Source organism: Lipophrys pholis (genome assembly GCF_963383615.2).
Source record: "Lipophrys pholis genome assembly, chromosome: 5".
Classification (NCBI taxonomy): Eukaryota; Metazoa; Chordata; class Actinopteri; order Blenniiformes; family Blenniidae; genus Lipophrys; species Lipophrys pholis.
Window position 1 is genome coordinate 25,114,845 of NC_137628.1, and position 21,625 is coordinate 25,136,469.

The 21,625-nt window shown below is 41.4% G+C and overlaps 1 protein-coding gene across 2 annotated transcripts in view; it reads left to right on the forward strand.

Annotated features, from left to right (window-relative positions):
• The first annotated feature begins 885 nt into the window (after positions 1-885).
• arhgap10 (Rho GTPase activating protein 10) overlaps positions 886-21,625 on the forward strand; it is a 47,276-nt gene continuing 26,536 nt past the window's right edge. For both annotated transcript variants that reach the window (XM_080463347.1, XM_080463348.1), the window contains exons 1-14: positions 886-1,505; positions 12,284-12,379; positions 12,623-12,684; positions 14,372-14,443; positions 14,655-14,756; positions 16,417-16,527; positions 17,288-17,392; positions 17,799-17,928; positions 18,485-18,591; positions 18,711-18,805; positions 19,512-19,593; positions 19,745-19,787; positions 19,880-19,948; positions 20,419-20,493. In XM_080463347.1, the coding sequence (XP_080319473.1) occupies positions 1,352-1,505; positions 12,284-12,379; positions 12,623-12,684; positions 14,372-14,443; positions 14,655-14,756; positions 16,417-16,527; positions 17,288-17,392; positions 17,799-17,928; positions 18,485-18,591; positions 18,711-18,805; positions 19,512-19,593; positions 19,745-19,787; positions 19,880-19,948; positions 20,419-20,493 (1,303 nt within the window). In that variant the 5' untranslated portion in view covers positions 886-1,351. The remainder of the gene's footprint in view (positions 1,506-12,283; positions 12,380-12,622; positions 12,685-14,371; positions 14,444-14,654; positions 14,757-16,416; positions 16,528-17,287; positions 17,393-17,798; positions 17,929-18,484; positions 18,592-18,710; positions 18,806-19,511; positions 19,594-19,744; positions 19,788-19,879; positions 19,949-20,418; positions 20,494-21,625) is intronic.

Sequence of the window (21,625 nt, forward strand, 5' to 3'; positions counted from 1 at the left end):
TGACTGAAGTATTAAATTAGTTGGGGTTTTCTTTCTTTACATTCAAAGCACCCTGATGTTTTTGTGACTCTGACGATCATCAAAGTGGCCCAACTCTTACATGGATGTCAATATTAGAAGTCGGACTCCATTAAAGAAGATTATCAAATTTATAGGTTTATGGTTGTATTTCAATCCATGTCAATAATTGAAACAAGAAGCAACATTTTCCATTTCAAATATATTTTTGTATATTAATACATTAAAAATACTGCATAATCAAATACATGGATTTTTTTAAATGCAGATTTTTAATCCAAACGACTCATTGAAGTCCAGGTGGATCAGTGGTTAGTGCACTTGCCTTGCAGCAAGAAGATCTGGGTTCCATAGATGTCCAAGACATCTCCGTCTGTCCAGGCTGTGGTCTGGACATCTATTTGACAGCCAGAACTAGTTGACACATGACAAATAAAAATGATGGGCATCTGGGACACTCAGAATCAGTTGAAAGAGACAAGTCACAAGGTGTCTGTTAAGTCCAAGTGCCTGTATGATCATTGACTTGCCATTAAAATAATGAGGGAAGTAGATCATGACAGGCAAGAGGGGACAGCATGGGGAGTTTAATGCGGACTGCACAATATCTGAGTTACGACCTCGGCCAAATTAAAATACATTTATTTGGCATTTTTGGTAATGGACTCTATTGTTGTTATTAAAAACTGAGCATGGAGATTTAAAGCAAGCACAGAAAGACATAAAGCCAAAGAGACATGGCTGCCAGGTTTATTTGAGGGTCTGGGGGTGCTTTTGCACGTCTGCGCCCAGGTGGTCTCGGTGGTCTCAGCCTGCAAGGACGAAGGCGGAAGCAGCTCTGACTGAACCATCTTGCGGCGAATCGTCTCTGATGGAAGTTCGCTACGCGCACGCAGATGTCAGCAGAGTTTCTCAATCTGTCACTTTGCCTGCTGGAGCTCCATGGAGGAAGGGAAAAGGCTAGAGCCGTGACCTTTTTTTTTTTTTTTTTTTTTTCCACAACCCCCAGCGAAACCGTCTTCCGATGAACGCTCCACCCGAGAGCGCGTCGCCGCCACCTCTCCGCCGCGTTACCTTCTAGCCGCGTTTTCCTCTCATTTGACAGCACGCGCGTGTCAGAAGTTGCCATGCTAACCGCGGCTAGCCGCCGCCGCTACTTCACGTAGCACCTCGGAAGGCAAACCCCCCAAAGTGCACTCCTGACAGGGGCGGCTTTTGAGTTCGCTCTCAGTTTGACTCAACAAAGCAAGCGGCGTTTTTTGTCCGGTTTTTGCGCGCCGTTGAAGTCCCCCCTCCTCCTCCTCCTCCTCCTCGGACGGACCGACAGACAGACATGGGACTACACCCGCTGGAGTTCAGTGAGTGCTATCTGGACAGCCCCGGCTTCAGGGAGAAGATCAAGGCGCACGAAGCGGAGCTGGACAAAACCAACAGGTTCATCAAGGAGCTCTACAAAGATGGAAAGAACCTCATCAACGCAACCAAACGTGAGTGGAGGTGGATCGGTGTCAGTGCAAAGATTGTTGCCCTTATTGTTTTCACGCTGCTCTGTTGTTAACTTTCAGCGTTTATCTCCTCAGATTCTGAATTAAGGCTTTTGGACGTGACATTTTGGCTTCAGTTGATCCTAAATTCGGGTCTATAACTTGATTTTTTTTTTTTGTTCCTCTCTTTGGAAGAGCCCACTTCTTAACTGGGTTGCGATCTCACTGAACTCTCAAATCTTGTTTGAAAAGTGTGAGCAAACACAATAAAAGCACCACAGGAGATCCCCCATGTTGCCTTAACCCGCCTCAGACTGCAGTCTATTATTCTTATGTACAACCTCACCCAGTCCAGGCTGCCAGAGCAGATCCCAGCTGAGGTTCTGGAGGGTGCAAGAGAGCAAACGCACACATTCACATATGAGGGCACCGATTCACCCAATGCGATTGACTTTGGACTTGTGGGAGGAGGAATCCGCTGTGTTAACATGCAAACTCCACACAGAGAGGCCGGGAATCAAACCAGGGGTTTATTGCTGTGAGGCAAGAGTGCAAACCACTTCACAAAAGCTCCAACAATTAAACCGGAGTAGTGTTGCATGGATGTGACGTTATGAACCAGGCTGTGTTTTTATTATGGACTTGTTATTGTGGCCCTCTAAAGACCATCATCCACGTTGACTCAACCTCCGTGCTGCTGGTTAGAGGCTCCCAGGTGCTCAGGTATGTCTCTCATTTTGCCTGAAGGACAACGTGAATTCTTCATGGCTTCGGTTTCAGTGGAGGTGCTGCCGAACACACACAGGGATCTTTGTTCAAGCCGGTTCGGTTCGGGGATTTTCAGCACCGACATCTTTGTGGGTGACAAGCCCAGTTTTTTTATTTTTTTTAGTGTGACACATCGAGCCGGAGTTAATTGTATTGAAGTTGTTTTTGTGCAGGAGCAGAACTATAAAATGTTCACTGCCATGTTTTTACTGTCATAATGACTTTTCTTGCCACGTTAACAAAAAAAAACCAACACCCTCATGTGTGCATTTGAGTTCAGTGTGAGGATTCATGACATGGCATGTTTTAGTCTTTATCACCATATTGAATCACTGGGTGTTTAGAAGGCATTATGATGGTATGTGCAATCTTTTAGCTTCTTGGTCTGACAAGTTCAGCAAAACAGTCTTCACCAATAGTTTCAGTGATCAGTGCTATCTGGTTCTTTTTTTTTGGTTTTTTTGGTAGACAGTACAAACCCAGACTGGCCCATCTCCTCCTTTTTTGTGTTCCAATGCCTGAGCAGGTCCATCTATTCTCTCTTGACCTCTGTTGTCGTCATGGATACTCCCCCCAAAGTGGCTCCTTCATCACATGATACTTTCATGCTTGTTGATTTCATGAGCGTAAATACCTCAAGAACACAGTTGTTTTGGAGCATGGAGGGAATAAACGCCCCTCTGTTTACCTGCCACGATTTTCCATATGTCCTGCTTATTGTTTCCAGCAGTGCGGAATCACCAGCACAACCTCCGCAGAGCCTTATGGTGAACTCTGGTATTCAGGCGAGTGGGTAATGATGCACCGCTCTGCCGGGGTAAACTGATGCACGGGGTCCTGTTTCAGCGGGACGCTCCGTGTCTTGGATTTCACGCCTTATGGGACTGTGGTTAGAAGTATCCGTCACTTTTCTGCTCCAAGCTCCACCTCCGCCCAACACACTATATTGAATATCTGACTTATGAGAATGTGACAAGGAATAGGAAACTGGGGTCGCGACCTCCCTTTGGGACTATTACAAAATAAGTTGAGTTTTCGGGAAGGAACTGATGGTCACGTTTCGTTGTGCTGACATTAATGAGGTTCTCCGAGCGTCAGTGTCTTGAGTGTGTCGCAAACCTTCTGTTGACTGAACCTCTGAATGTTTTTGACATTTGCTCATCACTGTTCTCGCTGGGAATTCACACTCTTAAAGCAACAGTAGACACAGACAAACGGCCAACTGCTCCCGCAACTGAATGTAAATTTAAAGTTTCTTCTGGCTGTTTTGGGTATAATCACACAAACAGGACTGATGAGTCTGCTGCACCCAGTGTTGCCTTTGAGTCCTAACACTGGTGTTAAATATAGTGCTGGGACGATAAATGAACAGCGCAAATATGAGTGAGCACCATTTTTACCAATTTATGTAATTTTTTGGGGGGGAACAATATCCCATAATTTAGCTTATGGAGATGTGATGCGCTCGTCTAAATTGTGTGATGATCACTGTAGTTTCTGAAGACGCAGGAAAGAATTAACTTCTTGTAGCCTTGCAACTTTCGAAGGTTCAGGCCCTGAAGGTGCGTCCGATCTGGATCAGTGATCACACCTCTTTCTTATATACGTTTTCTCTTCAGTACACAGACATCTTTGTTATTCATTGGTGTGTGTGTGTGTGTGTGTGTGTGTGTGTGTATAATGTAGGCTGGTGGGTGTTTCATCACATTGAATGTGCACGCTTCCTGAAACCTCCTGAAACGACAATTGCAATTTCACAACGATGTCTTATTAAAGTCTGCACTGTTTTCTGCGGAGGATCGCACTAAACCAGTCGTCAGACAGTAGTTTCAGTGAGAGTCTAAGTAAGGTGTAAGGTGTTGTTAATTTCCAGTGTCGGGGTGGAGCTCAGCTCCAGTTCCACTCTCATCACACGGATATCACACTGCTATCTTGTCTCGTGAGAATGTGTGGTTCTCCTCTTCGCAGAGATCACACTAAATACCAGCAGTTGTCTTCCTCTAAATCTGCTTGTTTGTGGTGTGCAACTTGTGAAGATGAAAAGCTCGCGCAGCCAGATAAACTCATGTGTTGTTTGTGATGAACAGCGTTGATTTTGGGAGGCGAAGCTTTCGTGATCCTGTAAACATGACGACCACTATCTGCTTCACGGTGTGATACAGCACTCTGTGAAAACAGTTGATTTAGCGGCTTATCGACAGATTCAGTCCTGCTTACAACTGTCAGGAGATGCTGGAGCTGCACGATGAGATGTTTGACCTCAGCCCGATCTGCCGTTTGGCCATTTGACATGCGATTGTCAGTGACTCTGCTACTACAGCTGGGAGGATGTCCCACGTCGGAAAGTCCTTGGCTCTGAGAGGAAGCTTGGAAGCGGGGCCCCGGGGCCGGAGAGCCCTGACATGGAAGTGCCCACAAGTGGAGCAACACGCAGATGTGCTTCTGTTTCCGAGGGTTTCCTCCACAGGAACTGTGTCCTGTCTGTACCCTCTCAACCAACCACACCCCACTGTTGTCTTGACCAAACACATTGGTGTGTTGTTTGCTCATCCACACGGTCTGAGCTCTCCCTTTTCGGAGCAGCGAAGCCTTGTGACAGCCTGGCTTTCAGCTCCATTCGTTCCATATTGCTTCCTGCGCATTCTGTTATTGTGGCTCTGTTCTGTAAAATTGAATTACCATCAGACGCAGGGCCAGCAGGACTTCCTTTGGCAAACTGACCAATGGACTCGTGAAATGACTTGAAGCCTATGATTTGTGATATCAATGTTTCAAACTAATTTTTTTTAAACTTTTAGTTGCACAGAAGCACCCAACCGTGCAAAGGTCTGTGTTTCTGTGGCAGGCAGGTTTAAGAGTAGCCTGCCATGATGTGCTTTGGCTCACGGCTGCTCTCTATAATCAAATTACCGATTCTGCCCAAGAGCCACATCACAATCTTTCATTAAAATCGCATTAGCGGAAGACGTGAACTCATATGGGAGGAACGCTTTTTATCTCTCACTCCACAAATAAAAGTGCTTTGCATGGCAGAGTTTCTTCAGCTCCTTTTTTGGCATGAGGTCCTTTCACTTTCAGTATCAACTGTTACATTACACCTATACTCTCAGATTCGGTAATGAATCTATGAGCAGCTGCTGGGATGCTGGTCAGAGCGGCCTCACGCTGCACGCTTGTTTTGAGCATCAGCAGGAAGTCATGAGTGAAGTAATGCATGCTCTGCGGGCAGGGAGCTAGGGGTTGGGACATGATGGGATGGGTGGGCCGGCCCTGTCGAGGGCAAAGGTGGGCGGCTAGTGGTGCCTGGAAAAGTCGGGAGAGTGGAACAGGAAGGACTGTGGAAAGGCACGGCGTGCAAACGTCGAAGGCCTGGACTCGGCAAGTCCTGACCTAAGTGGCACATCTGATGAGACTGTAGAAATCATAACAAACAACCCTCCGACAAACGCCAATACTTCCAATGTGGACTTCTTCTGCACCGGACCTTTGACATTAACTTACATTTCATGGTTTGTTTTTGGGGAAAACGCACACAAGATAATCCAACCTTTTGTTTCCTGCTTTGATTAAAAAAAAAAAGTCCTGCTCTTCGATCTACGCAGTTCATTTTGATGGTGGCACATGTAACATCCACACGTAGTGCTGGGCATGTCATGTGGCAGGACTGTAGAACATTAAGGTTTAAGTGGACAAATGAAAATGAAATACGCCCTTTCAAGCTCAGTGATAGCAGCAAGTTGTGAGCATTGTTAGAGCACTGACGATAAAGATAAACTAGATCAGTAGCTGATTACTACAAAGAGTAATCCTAAACTGGGCCACGTTAGTGCAGCTTATTGTTGATTACGGACCTTATTGGTCCGTATGACTCATGCTTTGAAGCCAGCAGACTGGGGTCTCTGCTGCTCCGCAGAGAAACTAGCCAAGTTTGACAGTTCCCAGGTTTGCTCTGAAATGCCTTGCTTTAAAAGGCAAAAAGGAGGCGAAGCCTCAGCCTCGGACTCTTGCGTGTGCCCTTGTGTGTGTGGTATTTCTATCTTGTGATAGTTCTTCCCTCTAGGACCACAGCTATCATTTCAATCTGTTACGCAGACCTCTCATCCGCCGCTCTGTTTATTGCTCCTCTGATTGTATGCAGTTGATCAGTGCTGTTGAAAACTGAATTGACATTATACAGGGATACAAAGCTGTTGCAGTTTTTTTTCCCCTCCCAAATGTTGCCTGTTTTGTTGCAGCCCCATGTAACCGGATAGCATGCATTCTTCATGTTTGATGTAATGAAGACCCCAGCTTGGTCTGATATTAGCTGTCCACCCTGCAGTGAATTAAACATGACTGCAGCTTATGTAATCAGGTCATGGATGGGTGTGATTCGTGCACCGCTCCCGCATATGGCTCTAATAAAGAGCTCGCGAGTCTGCTCATTGACATCAGTATTCCTGGAGTTCACGTTAATTATCCACAGAGATGCAAGCCTACATTCGGTCTTCCCCTAGTAACAGGGTTTGTGTGCATGTCAACAAAAACAATCTATGCAGCATGTTGCTCTGAAAGTTTAAAAAGGGAATTCAGAAGGAGAGAAAAGTTCAGCACTGAAGAAATATGTATAATGTTTACATTGTGCAATGGAGCAATAAACGCTGCTGGTTCGAAAAATGGCTCAAATGTAAATCGTAATATTGCTCACAATAATCTATCTATATGTTTTTAAACAATGTTTTATTCACTTTCAACTTTTATGACAAACATGAAAAACAAAAACATGGCAGCAAATACAAACATGACAGGTTCTTGGATACAGATGAGGTAAAGGAGGGGAACAAAAGAATGTCAGAATATGGGTGTCGCATGATAAAATGCATTGTTTAGGCAGGAAGAAAAAAAACCTTCAGGTTCCTGCAAAATTGCAGGATTGCCACTTTGTATCAAATCCTGTGCTATGTCACTTAGTAGAGGATTTCGGAATCGTGCCCGCAACTTGTTAAACAGCTTCCCATGCCTTGTAGTCTTGAACTCAAGCACTCCATTGGCGCGAGCCAAATATTCGGATATTCATCATTAATTGGGCCAGAATATCCGAAAGCACAGAAGTTGTTATCCAGACCACCCCTAAAAATGAAAGGACTTGAGCCGAAGCTCTGCAAAGACACATCCTTCAGTTTAACACCAACACGTGACCCTCAGCATTATATTTTTACTACACACTGACACTGGATCCTGCCCGGACCTTATGTCAGACTTTATAAAGTGTGTGCAGGCTGCGTTAAGGTGTGCCAAGGTCCAGTGTAATGTTGTCACAACATGTTTGTACTGCGAGAATGTTGCAGACTACCTTTCTATATTGTTTTGAGTCTTTTAGGTGTCTAACCAGATATTTGCAAAGAACTAAACTTAGTTGTCCATTACTTTTCATATGTCTGTAAAAATATAATCTAAATTGCTGTACAAACCTGTTTTTTAAAACACAAAGATAGATATAAAATGTAGAGCCAAAAGGACCAACAACAACCAAGGACCATAAACCCTGTTTCATTACAAAATCCTTCTGGCTCCTTCCTCTGAAGAAAAGCTGCTTCAGTATAAAAAGTTTGGCGAAAGGATTTAAAAGCGGACTGTTGCAAATATTATGAGCAGTGTTTTGATGGATCTGTTAAAAATATATCAGCATCAATAAGCCAGCTGGGCTGTATTGTCTTGCAGACACCTGGTGGACAAAGGGTCTTTGATGGACTGGCGACCTGTCCAACTTGATCTTTGGCTACAAAGTTTTCCCAAGATTTCATGCAGCCAAGTTAGAAAAAGATGGATGGATGGATATATAGATATATGTGTGTACAGAGAAACGTGTGAAGACAAACTGAGTTAAATCCAAAATGTTACTGCGCCGATGCCCATTGGCAGTATATGGGCTTTAAATAAATCACTTTGAAATCTGTGCTGAGCAATCTTCTGTAAATACAAAGTGAGCAGCTGTTGAACACTATTTGAACGAAGGTCTGATGGTATCGGATGAAGGACACCTCCTCCTAATCACAAACATAACAGGCTTGATGTAGCCCAACTCCTACCGATCCAATTTGTTGGTACACTTTTTTATATAGTCATTGAGATGAATTGTCATCTGCTTGATGGCTGATCTTTACATCCAGATGCTCGGCCTCAATAGTGACTTACTGAAACTGGATATTCAAACCTAGATCATTACAGGAGCAAACACCATTGGAATGCTGGTGTTTTACCAAATACGCATTTAAAATTAATTTACTGTTTTGTACAATAACAACAGTCTTGTTATCACGCTGTAGGAAATGCAAGAAATGAGAAGTACTGACAGAAATGTGGGCAGTTCCAGATATAACACTTTCTATTGAGAAATTCTGAGTAATAATGAGCGTTGTGCAAGTTCCTAAATCAGAACCTCATGCAGTTATTAGTTAACGTACTGTGCATGTTGTATTGTTGTGTATGGCTGTCATGTTGCTGTGAGACATTAGCTGAGCTGCCAGCAATGTGTGGGTCCGTGTAACGACTGATTCATCAATTTCAGCTCGGAGTTACATCGGTTAGTTGGAAGGCAAATGGTGGTGCACATGTCCTATTTTTGGTCTGTTTCTGCAAACCAAGCAGAACTCGGCCTAACACCTGTTCTTTAAAGAAATCCATATAAGAAGTAACACGGCAGCAACGAAACAAATTATATGATCAACCAACAAACTAATTTTAGTTATGCAGAGTCAGACAGCTTTGATGGTGCTGTGAGGAGGACTGAGTTAATCAAGAATTATTGAGGTGCTCAGTCAGTAAACAGGAGAGTATTGAGGATTTCACTTGAATGTCAAAACAGTCTCTTTGACTTCAGCGCCACAACGGAGTTCATGTAAGACAATATTGTTGCGCTCACCAGAACTTTAGTCATTGTAATTATGTTAATGATTTTATAAAATCAATCAGACACTGATGGGGTGCAGTTCTCCTCTCCGTCACACAGCTCTTCCACACAGTAATAATTAGTGCTCAGCTGGTAGAGCGGTTCGATGTGTTTTGGTGTGCCAGGATTGTGCAAAGCAGCCATCAGCATTTGTGAGTGAACAGTTGAAGGTCACTGGTCTTTAAGTTTTAAATAGACTTCATACAAGTTAAGTCAATTTAACCATTGTCAAACTAATACTGAACCTTTGAATTAAGATATTGTCATTCCATAGAATTGGCGTAACTCATTGACATGATTCTATAATAAAAGAAAAAAGAAGCAGAACAAGGCTTGAACTCAGTCCTGTGACCACACGGTGAGACAGTGCCACTTTGTTGGTATAACTTGAGATTCGTTCTGCTCCAGGGTTGTACCCTTTCATTATACAGTGCTTGACAGGTACGCAATGAACCTATGAGCAATGGCGAACTGCAGGGCTATAACTATTGATTATTCTTCATTATTAAGTAATCTGCCAACTGCTTTGTCTGTTGGTTATTAATGTTTCATAAAGATGTTTTCTTCTGAATAAACTGTCTTTGAGAAGTTGCAGTTAAAACGACAACTTCTGGAAAGTGGGAGGAAAAAGTTGCCAACAACTGTGAGTTTGGTTATTTGGTATTAAGTTGTTATTTCAATTGGCACTACAGAGGTTATGTTGGGTCAAACCTGTCCAGTCAGAAGTATTGGATGCTATCTTAGTGTAATATTGTTTGATTATCAGAGTTTGTTCACTGCAGGACGATCCGTATTGTCTGCACTTGTTCCACTGACTGCACGTTAAGGACCAGGCGAGACTGACCACAGTCACCTTTTATGGACTGGATCCCGGCTGCCTGTTTGGCTTTGATTCTCGCTCAGATTTACCTTCATCTCAAGGAAAATTGCTACGTTTCTGTACGTAGGTGTTTGCTTCCAAAATACTGACGTGTCGGACTTATATTTGTTACAACGGTTATTTATAAAATATTGCTTATAACCCATACTTAAACGGTCCCACATTGCAGTCATCGGCTTGAGTTTGAAAGTCCTCTCTGTGACGGAAACGCACTCAGAAAGTAGAGTTATTACTTTTCTGTGGGTGACACACATTTACAGTCTATATTTATTACTCTAAATGTCTGTCTAATGAATTCTTGCAGTAGCTCATTGAAGTTTATTGGCTGACAGTTAGATATTCCTCTCAAATCCTTTGTGTGCCTTTGTTAAAACACTTTCTTTAAAGAGGCATCTGACTCCACACTCCTGCCCGACATGACACGATAGTATATGGTGCCACAAGAAAAGAAGATGTTAGACTCTCTCCACTTTTGATTAATGCTCTAATGTTAGCCTGTGCAGTGTCTTGCAGCAGTCTGTGAGCAATGATCTATTATTAGCCATAAACAAGTCATGAATCCTTGTGTTTTGATTACTGCAATTAGACTGCATTTGCTCAAAGCCTGGGGAAAGATAAGGTGATTTTCTTCTTGTTTGCATTTAATTTGTTATTTTGGTTTTACTTTTGGTTTACTCTGAATCCCTTAAGAACAACACTTACCTCCCCAACAAGAAAATACACTACTTCCTCCATGTGCTATATGAAGGCCCACTCACAGAACCCAGCTATTCTAAATAATGTGACACACAAAGTCTGCCATTGTGTCAAACAGCTTCTTAGCTTCCTGTAGTGGCGTGATAAATTGGCTGGAGGACCTGGCTGGAGGTGCTTTGTTTTCATACTTCTTTTGTGTGCTTGGGGATCGTATAGATGCGTTGACATGTGACCAGCAATAGATTCTCCGACTGTTTGAAGTAGACGACAGCAGCAGAAGCTGTGCCCCGTGTGCTGGGTGCTGGGTGCAGGCAGACGGCGTTCCATTCCTCTCTTACATATTTGGGCTTTCGGTCCTACTGTAGATATAATCCATAGCATTTATACACACACTATCAAGAGGATACAGAGAGTAGCTAAAGATGGAAATGCAACTGAATAGATGGTTTTGAGATGGATCCGTGTGGTGTTGAAACATTTCATTATAGATGATCTAAAGTTGTAGGTTTTGTTGATACACTGTGTAACGTCCTAGCTTGTATGGATATCACTGCTGCTCTAAATATACACAACACTGTTTTACATTTTATAAAGTAAAAACACCCTGAAATTAAGTATTGGCATGAAGGTTGTCTAAAAAGCCTAAAACAGAGATGTACGCTGGTTGAAATTCTTCTGTTTCTTTATGTAATTCTAAACAGACTCCATGAAGTTGACATGAGGACACGGTTGGGGCCGTGCCATTACTTCCATGATGTCCTATTTAATCTGTATACCCCGACATGTGGCTATAGGATTGGGATCGTTGTACTCTGCTGGAATCATCTGGAACCAATCAGATCTTTCCTTGTTGGTGCTGTTTGATTGAATATGGTCATTGTTTTATTTATTATGTCTAAATGTTTTCCACAATGTAAATTGAGGCTCTTTCCATTGGTAGGAATATGTGGTAAAACCACATGCTGTACTTCCTTAAAAATCTGGTTGTATTTAGAATTAAACCAATAGAATACCGTGGACTGAGCTGCTATATCTCAACACTGCATTGTATGTTTTATCTAAAACCTTTCCCCATAAGATTTGCTGGGGGTTCTTTTGCTATACGAGTTCAACATTTCTTTGCACCTTTTTTTTGATGTGCCAAGTGTGATTTGCACACTGAAGACTAAATATAACTTGGTGTATGTCGCGCCGGCCAGTGGTACCTGCCCTGCTGGTGCACACAGGCCCTGCTACACAGCAGGATGTGGCAGACTGTCTCTGAGCAGGATGTTTGCAATGTGGTTAACTGTGATGTAAGCACCAGGCGTACTTTGTAAGACAATTCATGATGAATCATTTTGACAGTATCGTAGCATAAAAATGACCTGTAACTGTATTAGTATTGTTTTTCAAGATGTGTTCATTTAATAAAGTACAAGTGAAACTGTTGACGTGCACTTCATTTTACCTTCAGCCTCTTCTTTGATATTTTGTATTAAGTTTCAATGTTTTGACAATTTCTTTCAGAGCTTGGGATGGCACAGCGAAAGTTTGCCCAGTGCCTGGGAGAGTTCCAGTTTGAGTACATCGGGGATGCAAAGACTGACGACGAGAGGTGCATCGGTGAGTCTTGGGTTTGGCACCTCGCACGGCAGAAGAACTTAATCACTAGGTTAGATATCCACAGCAGGTTCACAGTGTAAATGTTCATTTGCAGGTTTGTTTGTATTTAGACACCAGGAGCAGGTCTTGTTGTGCACCTGCGCCAGTGTAATTTCAAAGTTGGTCGATTAGCCTGCATGTGAATGGGAGACAGACTGAGACCGAATTAATCACTTCACATTGTTTAACTTTGTTTTCTTCCAGATGAGTCTTTGCAAGAGTTTTCCTCATTCCTCAAAAACCTAGAAGACCAAAGAGAGCTCATGGTGAGAACAACCAGTCTAGACTTGAAAGACAGGGGAAAATACCTATGTGTGCGGGGGTGGGTGTGTTTTTGTGCACCCGCCGGCGGCATTTGCAGTGAAACTGTTTATATGTGAATGCAAGCTTACACCTATTACTGCCCATATTAGGTGCCTGTGTCTATTAATGTCCGACTCTGTCATGCACCAGAGATCCAGACCAACATTCATAATATAATTTTCTCTAATGTACAGTATGTCCACAGCACCAAGTGGGCTGTACAAACCAGCTTCTGGGTGGCTGTGTTCGAGCTAATAGTGTTTAAACAGTTCCTGGCTTGTGTCTAAGGGTCACCGTTTCATCACCTGCTCGGGTGTGGCTGCGGACTGGACAGAAGTGCTTAAAAACCTCACACATAAGCTTTAAATACCAAGGCACATTGCATGATCTGTTATTGGCACATAAATTAATAAATAAATAAAATAGATTGTGTAGACCACAAAAATCAACCTTTTATTTAAAATACCTGTTGAAGCTCCTCATTTTATCATAAAAAAAATAAATAAATAAATAAAACAGTAGGGTGGATAACTGGTCAAAAGTTAGTAGTGCCCAATTTTCAGTGTTTGTGACTTTGTATAAACAGCCATCCTCCTATAATGCCAGTGTGTAGCGTCTGAGGTGAGGGAGTGAACCCATCATCAGTCTCTCACTGAAGTGACTGTTGCAGTGCCAGGCTCAGATTATAATGGTAAGCACACGCTCGGCTCAGCACTCCTCAGCACAGGGTGATGACATCACAGTGCACACTAAGGAAAAGTAGCATGGGGTTTGCAGGCAGAGACATGTCCTGCGCTCAGCAGCGCAGAAACGCACGAGGAATGAGTTAAAAGACTTCTTCCATCTCTGTTCATACAGTAGTTAGTTACGTTACAACGCACAAAATTCAGGCAAGACTACAGTTTGGGGAATTTACAGTGGAGCGAAAAAACACAAATGACTATTTTCGGAAGAAAAACAATCTAAACTGTACTATATAAAAGAAAATATAGATTTTTTTTTTTAACTACTATAGATATTTCATAACATTTTCATTAATCTGGATAATGGACCATATATCTAGCAGTTCTAGTTTAGTCAGTGGATATAGTTTTGTCTGAACTGAGAACTTGCAGGTTTTAATTATAAAGTGTCAATAAAAAAAATACACTGTTGAATCAAATTACAAAAACTATTTCAGGAATAGCATGAGATAAAGACTTGTACAGTTAAACAAGTGTATCTAAAAAAAATGATTGAATATAAGGAAAAGCTTATTATCACTCAAACCTTTTTCTATTCACATGTATTACACAAACAATTTCAATACTGTTTTATTACATGTAATTTTACAATCTCTGTTATGAATGTTGTAAAATAAAGTATTTTGAAATATGAGTACCTCACATGATCTGGTATTTTTCTTTTCTTTTTAACAAAAGCCCAATTATTGAAATAAAAAAAAATAAAAAATCTCAACACCTCTTGTTCGTTGCTGTGGTTGGAATATAATTTTTTTCAATGATATTCATATTTTTTTGAGAAGTCCCTGTACATAATCTTTGCATCAGAATTCATCAGTCAAAAGCCACGAACATGTAAAAAAAAAAAAACAGCCGTGTTTCATCTAGTGTCGGGACAAGAAGTTATTAAGATGTATTCTTTCTATAGATGAGAAACATCACGGAAACCTTGATGAAACCTCTGGAAAAGTTCAGGAAGGAGCAGCTCGGCACAGTGAGGGTAATGTATGATGCTTTATTAACCTCTTTCTGATATGTTTCGTTGGTCCTGGTAGATCGGTTGGCATTCGTACTGTATCCTCATGACAAGTGAAAAAGTTTTTCTTTCAAATGGAACATTAATCGAAAATGATGCTCAAGACAAACACTGCTTTTGCTCCAAAAATGAATCGGTTTACCTTTTTGATTCTTCCATTGTGCTGTTCCTTTAGGCGGAAAGAAAGAAGTATGAAAAAGAAACGGAGAAGTACTACAGCTCTCTGGAAAAACTTCTCAACATGTCGGCAAAGAAGAAAGAGCCACAGCTTCAAGAGGTATGTATTCTTACCTGAACTCTGCAACAGATGCCTTCACAATCAAAGTACTTATTCATGATCCAAAAGAAAAAAAAAGCAAACAAACATTTTATTGGCTTAGAAAGTCCTTGCTTTAATTTTTGTTTTGGGTGCAGTGGAAGGAGCCTCTCTGCAGGGCCTGCTGGGCTGTGCTAGTTTCCACTGTGTCACAGCAACGGTTTCTCTGGCATGTTGGAATGGCAAAAGTGTGTCTTTTCTACTACACTAACTCCTTCTACTGACTGCAGTGGAACAATCCCCATTACGCCACATAGAGATTACACATTTCAACTGTGGAGTTTTTTTCTAACTGCTTACGAAACACTGTTTGCCTTCTTGTCTTTGTTCCATGATGACGCCCTGCAAGGCTTTCCCATGTCTTGTATACAGCAAACAGAGCGGACACTTGAAGCAGTTAACGTTACGACTGCAGGCTGTTCTGCTCTCCTTCTGACACAAGGCTCTGCGGTCCCAACACAAATTTCTACCTAACATGAATAAACACAGCCAGTGATTCATCCAAAGCCACACGAGTCATGAACTTTATCAAAACCCCTTTTTGTTGCTAAGTCAGCTCAGTGAACAGTAAATATGTTGTAAAAAAAAAAAAAGAAAGGATTTTTGAGAACTTTGAAATGACCTATTTCAGAATGAATACTTATTTGGTAGCTGTTGTGCAGTAAATCTAATCTTACAGTCAGCTTTCATTTCCAAATAGTTGGACAAAGTTGTATATTTACTTTTGCAGTATAAGGAAACCTTACAGCGCATTGGATATTGTAGTTTGCGTTCTCTGACTGTCCTGCACAGGACGAAGTAAAGCAATCCAGCAGCTAAGTGGATCTTTTCTGAGTGGATTAACCCTACAGTTTAAAGCCAGCCAGGTTAGATTAAACACCTAGCCACTCTAAACTGCATTAGTGTAAATTTGAGTGTGTCATCAGCTCCTTTGTAGTCGGGGCCTGCTCTGCTATCATGCTTGAAATAGACAGATGGATGTAGTATTGTGCTTCCTGTTTGTTCCATCCTGGTTTATCTAATTATGTCAGTCATGTGCACCTTGACCCAGGAGGGCCATATTTCTTCTGCCATGCTCTCCCACTTGTCAGCTCTTAATGACAGTAAAGTTCACTTTGCCTAAGACCGTTGCATTTGTCCTTGAAGAGGTCTCCCTCCTGTTTCACACCTCCCTAGGATTTCCTCTTCTTTCTTTTTTAAAGCACTTGTGTGTGAGTTCATGTCACAAAGATTTATTTCCATCAGTTAAATAACACACGTTTATAAAAGGCCTTTGCTCTTGACTCGCATCAAAAGTATTGCGTCAAATATGGAGAGCCTTCTGTGTGTAGTTTCCATGTTCTTCCTGTGTCTGCGATTGCTCTTTCAGTCCTGTGACCTTAAGTTGGATAGAGCAGTTTAGGAGATGGAGAGACATTGTCAGTACTTGTCAATGGCAAAGCAATGAATAGCTACCTTTATAATATCCTAAAATGATTTGATCCAATAAAAAAAAAAAAAAAAAAAGAAGAGCCTCCAGCTTCAAAAATTAAACTTTACCAGAGACCTTCTAGTCTTTCCTTCCTTCCACGCTTTGCTTTGGGCCTATAATTACCTCGATATGTGTTCTCCACTTCCTCAGGCAGACATCCAGGTGGAAACCATGAGATTGCACTTTCAGGAGGAGTCTCTGGACTACGTGTGCAAACTGCAGGATATCCAAGAGAGAAAGAAGTTTGAGTGTGTGGAACCGGTGAGTGCCTCGTCTGTGAGACATGGAAGTTCTGACGTGACTTCTCGTTCACATTGAAGTGATTATTTTTTTTTAAGGTTTGGCTAACTCTTTTAAAATGTGAGGAGCCGCATTTACGGCTTAGTTTTCTTTCTTTCTTTTTTTTTTATAAAATTGCATGTCTGAGTTCACTTAAGGCATTAGCAACAAAGACATAACTACATTATGTTGGTATAATTTAAATTCCTCTATATTACTACAAGTTCGGTCATAGTTATGGCAGAAGGAGACCATAGTATTCATGCAGGCATAAAGGTAATTATCTGTCATTCCTTGGTAGGAAACATATTTCCAGAGGGACGAAATTTGAGTCATTTGTGCTAAAAAGCCTGAACCTTTCTAAGTTACTGACTCAATTTAGTTTTGCGTGTCTAAAGCTGCAGCATATTGGGCCTTAGTTAAACCCGAAGGAAATGAATACTGAGGTTTTTCTTAAGTTTCTGGAAGCATTGTCATGTTTTTGGGGAGAAAGCTCAAGGTCTAAAAGGCTATCCTTTAAATGCCCGTTCTTACACACGTGTGGGTGGATGAGATGCCTTCAAGACAGATTAGAGTAAAATGATGTACCCGTCCCTCATAAAAGGCAACAAGAAAACAGATGATGGATCACATGAGATTGAATCACTGTCTTATGAAATGACAAATCGTTTGTAATGATGCATTATGTTTCATATTAGTCTTTCCTTTCTCTTTCTAATGTGACTTTCTTCTCGTCTTTCAGATGCTGGCCTTCTTTCAGACAGTCTTCACCTTTTATCACCAGGGTTTTGAGCTGGCCAAAGACTTTGATCATTATAAGAGAGCACTGCAGATCAATATTCAGAATGTAAGTCATTTCAGTGTTTATTAATCACATATGTGTGATCGATATCGTTATAGTTTATCCATGTTTTGTGTTATTTCAGCCTCCGCAGATGGCTTCGTGGCCGCTACATGTCACAAAATTTGCTGAACAAGCAGGAAAAAAAAACTTTGTTTGCAATAATTATTGAACACAGCCACCTACACTAATAAGAAGGCAACATAGATATTTTAAGTATCTCTTATAGCGAGAGGTTTATTATTTGCATCCCTATATGCTTTTGTTTCGCTACAAACTCCTCTTACCTGAATTTGCTCCACGCTGTGGGGCTTTTTATGGGGGCACATAAGTGTCCTGGTGACCGAGGTCATCCAATTGAGTGTCAGGAAGTGACTTGCTGGAGTGTGTGTTTGCGTCCTGTCACTCCCAGACAAGGAGTCGATTTGAGGGCACACGTTCAGAGGTGAACGAGCTGATGAAGAGGATCAGGGAGGCGCCCCAGGAATACAGACAAACCAGCGCCATCAGCTGTGAAGGCTACCTCTATGTACAGGAGAAACGTAAGACCTGTGCTGCTATGGATTTATTAGCCTGAAACAGCAAATATGCAACCTGTTTTGGTAATTCACACATTAGAATACTGTTTCACGATCTGTTTCATGATCCAGTCAGCATGCATGATTTCTCCCCAATACGTAGACGTGTTTATGCTTATATATTCTTTTATATCTGGGTATGTTTAAAAAAAAAAAAAAAAAAAGACAGAGAAAGAAAATGGAAGTGCTATTTGGAAGAAAAAAGACAACAAACGTAACATGCAACAGTGAAAAGTCTGCTAAAATCCATTTCTGGATTGACGAGGAGACAAACATGACTTTAGTCATCACCATGTTTAATAAGACAAGACCAGATGTTTTTAAAATAACTGGAAGTTTGAGTTGTCTTTGTATGTATGTTGAGAAATCAAATAATGAACTGAATCTTTAAGACGTTTTCTTTTTCGATTATTGCATTTCTAAAATTTCCCAATTATTTCTATTTATCCTTTTTGTTTATGGTCATGTAAAAAAAGCTTGGCGTGTTAAATGTGTGTCTTCTCTATGTGTTGTGATCCAGGGCCACCACCTTTTGGTTCAAGTTGGGTCAAACGTTACTCCACCTTTGTCAAGGAGCAGAAAATCCTCCATATGGTCACTTTTGATCACAGATCTGGTGGAAAAATTGTGAGTTATAGGCAATTTGTCACTTTTTTTTTTTTTATTGGCGTGTTACTTTTGTGGTATTTTCCATCTGTCCCATCATCGAAAACATTCCGAATAACACTTTTTTTGTTTCTTTTAAGGGTGAGACAGAGTCTGTCACGCTTAAATCCTGCCTCCGCAAAACAACAGACATGTTGGACAGGAGGTTTTGCTTGGACCTCGACATAACAGATCGGTACATCATCGCCTTGCAGTTTCTCAGATGCAGTGTGGTTTTGTTGTCTGCAAGTACCATTTAAATCACATTACTTGTAACCCTGTTCATCAGGTATTTCTCTTGAAGGTGATTTTTATTTTTATTTTTTTATTTGATTTTTTGGGGTGTCTTTTCTGTAGCATCCGCAGGGGAGTCAGACAAGTACTCTGACAGTTCTGCTGAAGAGCTCAGCTCTGCAGAGCTATTTGTTGCTTTGTATTTTGGATTGTGCTGGGCAGGGCAGCAGGAGTTTTTTCTTGGGACACTGCCCTCGCACACGTAGCTGGGGGATTTGTCACACCCTGTTGTGCCCCACTGTAATAGACACCTCATTTTGTCAAAACTCAACCGCACCCTGCCCCTTGTCTGTCTTATTAATAGAAGAGCAATACCCCTGACTTAGGATGGCAATACGAGTGCTCACTTCCATTCTGACCGTGATGAGTAACTTGATATCCATCTGGTCCTCCAATGATTGCAGGTGCCATAAACCAGCTGGTGTGACTAATAGGGGCTCATGTTTGTAGATACAGCGACTTCAAGGTGCACATACCCTTGGCATAGGGTACTTTAAAAAAAAAAAAAATTTAAATCCTATAGCATCCTTCTATCCCTTAATGCTTTTCCTGTCTTATAACTGAGACTAAGACATCTGCCTCATGCTAATATAATGTGTTTCTTTCAGGCCTGGAACAGTGTTTACAGTACAAGCCCTGTCGGAGGATGACCACAAGTTTTGGATGCAGGCCATGGGTGGGAAGGAACCTGTGAGTCAGCCTTTACAGTGTCTTGATTCACCACTCAATTGTAGCTTTCATGTTTTCCCACTTTACTGACATCAAAGAGAAAATGAGTTTTACCCAATAATCCTGCAAAAGTCTGCACATTTACCGGACTTCACTATGTATGCTTTAACAGGTTGGCCACTACCTTGGGAGAACATTATCTAAAGAAAGAGGCAGTAAGTTACTTAGCTGTGCCTGACATTGTGTGTCTAAAACAATTGCATAAACTTAACATCACATTTCAATGTATTTTTCCCCTGTGTTGTAGTTGATGCTCAGTTGGATGAAGTGGGTTTGAGTTTTCTGAAGAATTCTATCAGTGCAATAGAGACAAGAGGTGAGCTTCAACTCCAAACTCACTACCAGAAATATTGAAGATTTCATTTTCAAGAATTCTATGTACATTATTTTAAGAAATGTAACACCACTAAATATGAAAAGAGTGGTGCTAAGCCTTTAACTGCACACTAGAGGGCAGACTTGACTCACTTTTAAAACAAATTTGGTTTTGTAGTCTGTTGGCTGCAAGTACTGTCCATAATCGAGATGCATTCGGGAGAGGTTATTAATGTCCTTCAGTACAGATGTTCATATACGGATTTATTTCTGAACTGCTTTAACCTTTCAGCACTGATGCTAAATGTTTCTTCAAGTGAATTGGTCTCATCAAGACAAGGTCAAATGGCAATGACATTTTCAAAGCATGTCCTCTACAGTTTCTACAAACTGGAGGTGTTTTTTTGTGTCTTCATGAAGAGACGTGCTCAACATGTAAAGTGTTGATAATTATTGTTTTTTTCCGATTAGGTATTAACGACCAAGGCCTGTACAGAGTTGTGGGGGTAAGCTCCAAAGTCCAGAAGCTCCTCTTACTAATGATTGGTAAGTTAAAGTAAATTTTTTCCTCCGTTTTCTCTGCTCTGTAAATGTATTTTCAGACATTTTTAGTGTGAGCTGAACGAAGTAGAATTTTTTTTAATTAATCTGCTACCACACTATCTCTGTGAAATTAGCTTGCCCCCAGTTAGCTAAATGTGCTGATGTAATGGATGTGTCTGTTAGGGGTGACATTAAAAAGATAGCAAATGACAATCAGCCCCATGACTCAGCCTATCTTCACCACGTCTCTCTGAAGCGCAACAAGTGCTTGTGTGTATCTTTGCCTCGCTTTCATTCAGTTTTATATCCTCCAGACAACCAGACAAGGTCCGTCCTCTTCGTGTTCCACCACTTTTTGGCTTTGCTTCATTAACACACCACTAGGACGGCCTATCATGCACTCGTGGCCAGCTTAAGTCTGTCAGCTGCCTTCCTGGGTTTCCTCTATGCCTCTCGCCGGTCTTGAATCTTTTTCACTCAGCTGCTTTTCTGTAGTTTGTCCTCTGTCCTCTCCATGGCTCCTTGTCTGCTCTCTGGTTTCCTGCTGTCTCTAGCAGACACCAGCTCACTTTCAGCTCTGTGTTCAGAATGACAAAAAACTCCGGGAGCCACCAGCCTGTCTCAACTTCCCGTCCAAAACCTTCCTGTCTCTCAGGCTGCAGAGTCCATTAATGCCCTGCTGCATAACTATCAAAAGTTTCTTTCAATCCTGAATTTCTTAAGAGTAGCTTTCATTACGTATCTTTGAATTGCACTATTTAATTGGAAGGAGTACAAATAACACATTTTCTCTGCTCTTTAATGTTTGCTAATGATTGGGTGTAATAAAGAAGGGTTATTTTACCAAACTGAGCTAAACTTTATATTGTATATTCTAAAATAACCTGTTTGGATTATAAAATGGGAGTATTATTTGCACTCGGACACATTCACAAACATTTCATGTATGCAACAATTCAGTGAGTGGCTGAAACAAGCTTTAAACCCTGAAGAAAGATTTTGGTTCCTCCCACTCCTCCCTTTTTTTTTTTCTTTTAAATCTCACCCACCAACATGGCTGCGGTCCAATCAGAGAGGACAGAGCGATATAAATCTCTCCCATCATGTTACAGCACAAACAAAAAGAGCGGCACCT